At 34.0% G+C, this 6,639-nt stretch overlaps 1 protein-coding gene across 1 annotated transcript; it reads left to right on the forward strand.

The window, feature by feature from the left end:
- The first annotated feature begins 213 nt into the window (after positions 1–213).
- On the forward strand, positions 214–1,640 carry LOC108197896 (peroxidase 5). Its single transcript, XM_017365639.2, has 2 exons — positions 214–526; positions 734–1,640. Exons 1-2 carry the CDS (start codon positions 299–301, stop codon positions 1,490–1,492), a joined length of 987 nt encoding a protein of 328 aa, XP_017221128.1. The 5' UTR covers positions 214–298; the 3' UTR covers positions 1,493–1,640.
- The last annotated feature ends 4,999 nt before the right edge of the window (positions 1,641–6,639 follow it).

The following is a 6,639-nucleotide window of genomic DNA, read 5'->3' on the forward strand; positions in this document are numbered from 1 at the left end:
CGCTCAGACGACTCCTATAATAACGAGTAACTTCATGCATCCACGTGAAGAAACATAATAAAATGCATAAACATATAAATATTGATTTTTTGTACTATACAATTAACATGTATCAATCAAACACATTTATGCATCAAGTATTCTGGGATGACAGATGAATACTTAATTAGTAGCCAGCTGTAACTGATATATACTTGCTGCAGGACTAGTCTGTATAAATACCTGAACTTGGTAAAGGTTAAGCATATCTCATTTCTATCAAGACTTTAGCAAAGAAGATTTCAGAAGCTTGATCAACATGTCTAATATGTTCATGATCTGCACGCTTTTGTTCTCGGCCTTGGCTATTCTGGCGCCACTGGAGATTTTAGCAGCTCACTGGCAACCCTTGGCAGAAGGTTATTATTGGAAGTCTTGCCCGTCTGCTGAACAGATAGTTTGGAAGGCTGTGAGTGCAGCAGTAAGGAAAGATCCTACTATCCCTGCTGGACTCATTCGTCTCTACTTTCACGACTGCTTTGTCAGGGTAAGATATCAATCTCTAGTCTTAAGTACAATCTTTTTTTTTTGGTATAAGTCGTGTTTGGTGTGGTAGTCAAGTTTCTACTTGGTATCCACTGAGCCGTGGCTTCAAACCTCACTAAACAGTCTCTTTATGATATCGGGACCTAGGCTCTTCATGTGCCTATTGCTTTAGTTAACAGTTAATTGATAATTCTGTTTTGTGCATTAGGGTTGTGATGCCTCTGTACTTCTGAAAACAACGTCCTCAAAGAATCCAACAGAGCTAGAAGATTTTGCAAACAGGGGTTTAAGAGGACTCGATTTGATTGATTCGATCAAAGCCAAGGTTGAAGCTGTATGCCCTGGAATCGTGTCATGCGCTGACATAATAGCATTTGCAGCTAGAGATAGCACTTACAAAGCTGGTGGAATTTACTACAGCATTCCATCAGGCCGTCGAGACGGAACTGTTTCCATAGAATCTGAAGTTAGCGCTCTCCCTCCCCCATTCCTCGATGTTCCACCAATGCTCCAGTTTTTCACCAACAAAAGCATGTCAGTGAAAGAAATGACAGCCCTTTCCGGAGCTCATTCCATTGGATTTGCTCAGTGCAGACTCGTCTCGCCTCGTCTCTACAACTTCAACAAAACGCATCCACAAGATCCAACCTTGGACCCCAAGTTCGCAAGTTTCTTGAAGAAAAAGTGCCCTCAAAATGCTACCAACAGTGTGAATCTTGATTCCGTGACCCCGAATCACCTCGACAACCAGTACTACAAGAACTTAAAGAGGAACATGGGAGTGCTAACTTCAGATCAAGTCCTTGCAAATCATCCAATGACAGCAAAAATTGTGAAAAAATATATAGCTTATCCCGAAATTTGGATCCAGGACTTTGCAGATGCCATGGTGCACCTCGGAAGCCTCGACGTCTTAACCGGAAAGAAAGGACAGATCAGAAAGAAATGCGGATTTGTGAACCACTGAGGCTTCTGTCACAGCTTCCACAAGCTTCATTTCCTGCAGATTGCTTATCATTTTCACATACATTTGTTTATTGATTTACCAGCGACTAAGTTATGATAGATCATAAGCAATGATCATTAAATATATTCAAATTTCGGATTATAGTCCATATATGTAACTTGTTTACTGCGAGCTAATGTCATTTTACATGTTTGTATCCAGAAAATTAGCAGTCATTCATAATTTGAAGGACATTTTAACATTACTGATGATTTATTCAACTGTCGACAGATCAATGTCTAAAATATTACAGTAAAATGTGTATCCGGCAAGAACATTTCAACAGTTTGCATACTGCAAAGACTGAGTTCGAGTACGATAAATGACCGATCAATTTGTATTGGCATGTTTTTATTTTTTTGGATGCCGCAGTCACGCAGTGGAACAAGTCCACATCCCAGATGATGATAATATATATATTTCTGCTGATTCTTATGATGTCGACTAATAAGTGAGTGAACTTTCAAGGAAATTGCGTACGGAAGGCTTGACTCTGAGAAGGGCTTGTACTCCAAGCAAAGCCTTCTATAACTCTTTCTTGACTGTGCGGTTTAGTTTATCTTATTTTTCAAAAATAAGTTACTTATTTCCTTAAAAAGTACATAAATTGAAAATAATTATTTATCTTTACAATAACAAATATTAAACACCTATTAAATATTGGGTGAATTTAAAATAAGTGCTTATTACTTAAAGTAAATAAGTGAAGTAAAAATTAGAAGCAAGTTAAGACTTATAAGTGGTTAAAGTGTTTGAGAAAGAAGTAGAAGTCCTGAAACAAAAGCTAGCATTCTCAATTTTTTTCAAATACTCCTTGACTTTTTACGCAAACAATACGAATAAGTGCTTCTAACCTATAAACCCAATAGCCTGAATTAAAAGTGATAGCCAAACACCCAATTAGATTTCAAAATTTAATATATAAATTTAAAACTTGTTCTTTCAATAAGTACTTATTTTGGTAAGATAAGAGTGGGCAGATGTGCTTCTTTAGTCTCATTTGGTGGATGACTACGGGTTTGTCCAGTTTTGGTTGCGAAGTTCGTATTTGCTATATCAAGATTGTCTTCTACCCCAGTCTTCTCATTCACTGACCCATCCTTTTAAGTGGTATCTTTTGATTTCACACTGAAGCAGCAGTTTATTAAACATATCAAACTGTTTAAGTGCATATCAAACTCATAAATCAAAAAGGATAAATTATTCAAAAGCATAAATCGGTTCCACTGCTCCTGTATTGTAGTCGATATTCTTTCACTCAGAAATACATTAATTTATGAGGAACCAGGTACACACTATGCAGAAGGCATTCAATCATTTTCCGCTATCAGAAAAGTGAAACAAGCATTTTTTTTCATTTTAATCTTGTCGATACCTCTTTCCAGCGATTAAAATTAGATTGATTCAGGTTACACGAAACTAACTATTGACATTACTCCATGCATCCCAAATTAGATGAGCTCGTTGACTTCGAGCACACACTTTAAAATTCATTGACCGCATACCTACATTAATTTTTTAAAAAAATTTATTTTTGCAAATAAAAGTTTAAATATGAAATTTTCGTTTACAAAAAAATAAATTTTAGAATTGTTACGTACTCAAAATCAAAAGTCAAATAACTCATCTAATCTATTATATATCTAATAGAAGAACTTTGATCAATTTAATTCAATATGACCATACTACCCTTTATTTAAAATGCATATTTTAATATATAGAGAGGTCATTATTGACTTTTAACACCAATGTATTTATTAGACATAATTTAATGTATGTTAATGATTAGGCATTAATGTCTAATCATTAATATACATTAAATTACTTCATATTTATGCATCTATTATATATACAAATTTGTATATTTTATTCATAATTATGATTTAATAAATAAATAAATAATATCCACTGTCATAAAAAAGCGGGAATCAGAAAATTGGCGATTAATCAAAATGATTAATAAGATCATTATTCAGAATTAAATTTATTTATTTATTTATTTTTAAAATGAGAATGAATCTCAACCGATATGATTCGCCAATTCACCGTGATGATTCTTTCATTCAAGAAAGTTTATCATCTAAACCATCGGACATACAAGATGACCGGGGAAATTTAGATAATAAAATTTTAATGTCCGAAAAGAAAAACCCGTCTTCTTCCAAGCATCCTGAAAATATAAACAAATGAAACAGGGAGAATATAAGTCCATATATGACTGATTATATATATATATATATATATATATATATATATATATATATATATATATATATATATATATATATATATAGGGAAGTGCTCAAATACAAACTAAGTTAGTGTACAAACTACAAACTCAATATAAGCCCTTGGATGAATCTAATCCAATGGCCCCGCAGGGGCAACCACACACCAGTTAATATACACCCTGTCACACATGATCTGCAGATTCCCCTCCGTTTTTAATTTGAATTTTCCCGTTAATCGGTGAACTTTTTTTGAAATCCGACTTCACTGTATTTTTGTTCATCTCGCAACGATCAATTTCCATACCATATGTGCTATATTTCGATTTGATTTAGAGACTTTTTAATTTTAGTTTGTAGTTTGTACGCTAAGGTGGTTTGTACCAGAGTAAGACCCTATATATATATATATATATATTATTAAAAAATAAAGGATAATATATCCAATAAATAATAATTATTAAAATCATGTGTATATCCTTTTAAGTAGTGAAAAGGAAATTAATTAAAGTCCCAACCAAAGATGGATCTTTGGTGAGACACGAAGGAAAAAAATAATATACCAAAAATATAAAATACTGTAACAATTATTAACAAGCCAACGAAATGACACATAATTACAGCCAACAAAATGGCACATATCGCAGCCAACAAAGTGGCACATGATTGCCCCTTACAAGCCAATAATTGGGCTGTTTGTATTGAAGAAGCAGAAGCTGCTTCTGGCTTCTGCTTTTCTTGACCCGTTTGTGTAAAGAAGTAGAAGCACTTTTAAGAAGCTGAGAATACTAGCTTCTCTCTCACAGCTTCTGCTTCTTTTCCAAACACTTTCTTAACTTATTTACTTCTCACTTCTACTCCACTTTTTTGCTATAAGTGAAAGGCATATGTTCAGCCTATTTGTATTTAAAGAGGTACAACTCAACTCAGATAAGAAAGCTCAGTAAATAGCAAGTCATCGGAATCAGTACGAAGAACGTCAAATGATTTATGGAAATCATATGTCAGATAAGTTCCAGGATGCTGCTGCACGCCACTGAAAGAAGTTCATTAATATGTTCAAGCCTCAGTGCACAAATAATCTTTTGTGGCACGTCCAGGAATTCAGAAGACATAAAGTTTCTATACTTTATTTCATCAGAAGATTCCATTTAATGAAGATGTACGTACAAGACGAAGACTCGACGAACTAACCAAATTCTTATTGTTTATTTGACGAAGAATATTTGATTTAACTAGATACAGATGAACCAGACAGTACATCTATGTATCAGTTATCCAAATTAAATATTTGAAGTCAAGCAGAAGTGGTAGTTCGCTCGTTCGACAAATCAAGAAGAAATTATTCAAGTTTAAAGAAGACCGGAAGTTGTTCTACTGAAGATTGTGTGATTAAATATTTTAATAGACTATTATTTCACTTCTCAAATAATTATATTAATTATGTAATTTATTTATTAAATTAATTCACTCTCGAATTAATTTAATTTATGAATTTATATGATTAAATTAATTAAGTGAATAATTTTCTATTTTAATATACCATTTTATTTCTTTATTTAATCACAAAAATCACCTCAGCAAGACAATTCTGGATTGTCTTGCCGAGTGGATTCATCATGCTTCCAAGACAATTCTTCATTGTCTGCATTAGCCTTGATTGAATCAGCAAGACAATCTCTAATTGTCTTGCCGATTCATTTCAATGGTGTGCAAGACAATCCTTGAAGATTGTCTTGCCGAAGGCATGTGTAAGTCTGCAAGACAATCTGTTTGTCTTGTCTTGCCGAGAGACACACTTCCAGCAAGACAATCTGTTTGTCTTGTCTTGCCGAATGCTTAAGGTGTGCAAGACAATCCTCCATTGTCTTGCCGTTTGTAGTGTTTGTCTTTCTGACAAAGGAATTGTCTTCCCTTCCCTTTTGATTGTCTTACTGACTTGGTTGAAGCTTGGTAGACAATCTGAGATTGTCTTCCCTTGCCCCTTATTGTCTTGCCCAAGCCTAGATTGTCTTACCCTTCTTGTAATTGTCTTTGCTAGCTTGTAATTGTCTTGTCTAGTGATTGTCTTGCATGTACAAAGCCTTGCCTATAAATATGGCTTGGTTTCTTCATTTGAAAGTGTTCATTCACTTTGTATTCAAAGCATTTGTAAAGCTTTCAAGTTGTTAGTAACTTGCTTGTTCGTTATATCCACAGTTTTCTGTGCTTTGATAACCCGGTTGTTTTAATCACTAAATCTAGAATATACCCTGTCGAATTTATTCTACGAACTTTAGTGGACATTAAAACTGAACCATATTAATTATATAACGACTTCAAACATTGTTATATTAATTAATTATAATCTGATTAACAAATCATATTCAATCAGATTCACTTCCGCGACGATTTGGTACTGATTGTATTCAACCCCCCCCTTCTACAATCATATCTGGACCTAACAATTGGCATCAGAGCGGTTGATACCATTTTTCCGTATCAGATCCTATACACACTCTGTAACGTCCAAATATTTTTTATTCGAATTAATTTTATTCCAAAAATTAATTTTGATTAAAAATATTTTTCTTTCAAAAATCTAAATCTCTCCAAACACTATTCACTTTAAATTCCTAAAAAATGAGTACGCAAAAGATCAGTAGCATTAAAATCCCACCGTTCAGCCAGGAACACTTTGGCCTATGGAAAAGGCATATGTTCTTATTCCTCCGAACTGCGAACAGAAAATACATCGGGATTTTAGACAAAGGTGTTACTACTCCGATGAAGGTCATATTAGCACACGAAGAGGATGGTGTGTTGATACCTCATCAGGTCATTCCGAAAGAACTTTCTGAGTACACAGACGAAGAGAGTGATCAGATGAACTTAGATGAT

This window comes from Daucus carota, chromosome 1 (genome assembly GCF_001625215.2).
Source record: "Daucus carota subsp. sativus chromosome 1, DH1 v3.0, whole genome shotgun sequence".
Taxonomy (NCBI): Eukaryota; Viridiplantae; Streptophyta; class Magnoliopsida; order Apiales; family Apiaceae; genus Daucus; species Daucus carota.

Excerpts from the sequence above, each read along its gene's own strand:
- LOC108197896 (XM_017365639.2), top strand. The coding sequence starts at position 299 with ATGTCTAATATGTTCATGATCTGCACGCTTTTGTTCTCGGCCTTGGCT. Across the intron at positions 527-733 it reads TTCACGACTGCTTTGTCAGG|GGTTGTGATGCCTCTGTACT; the intron begins GTAAGATATCAA and ends TTTGTGCATTAG.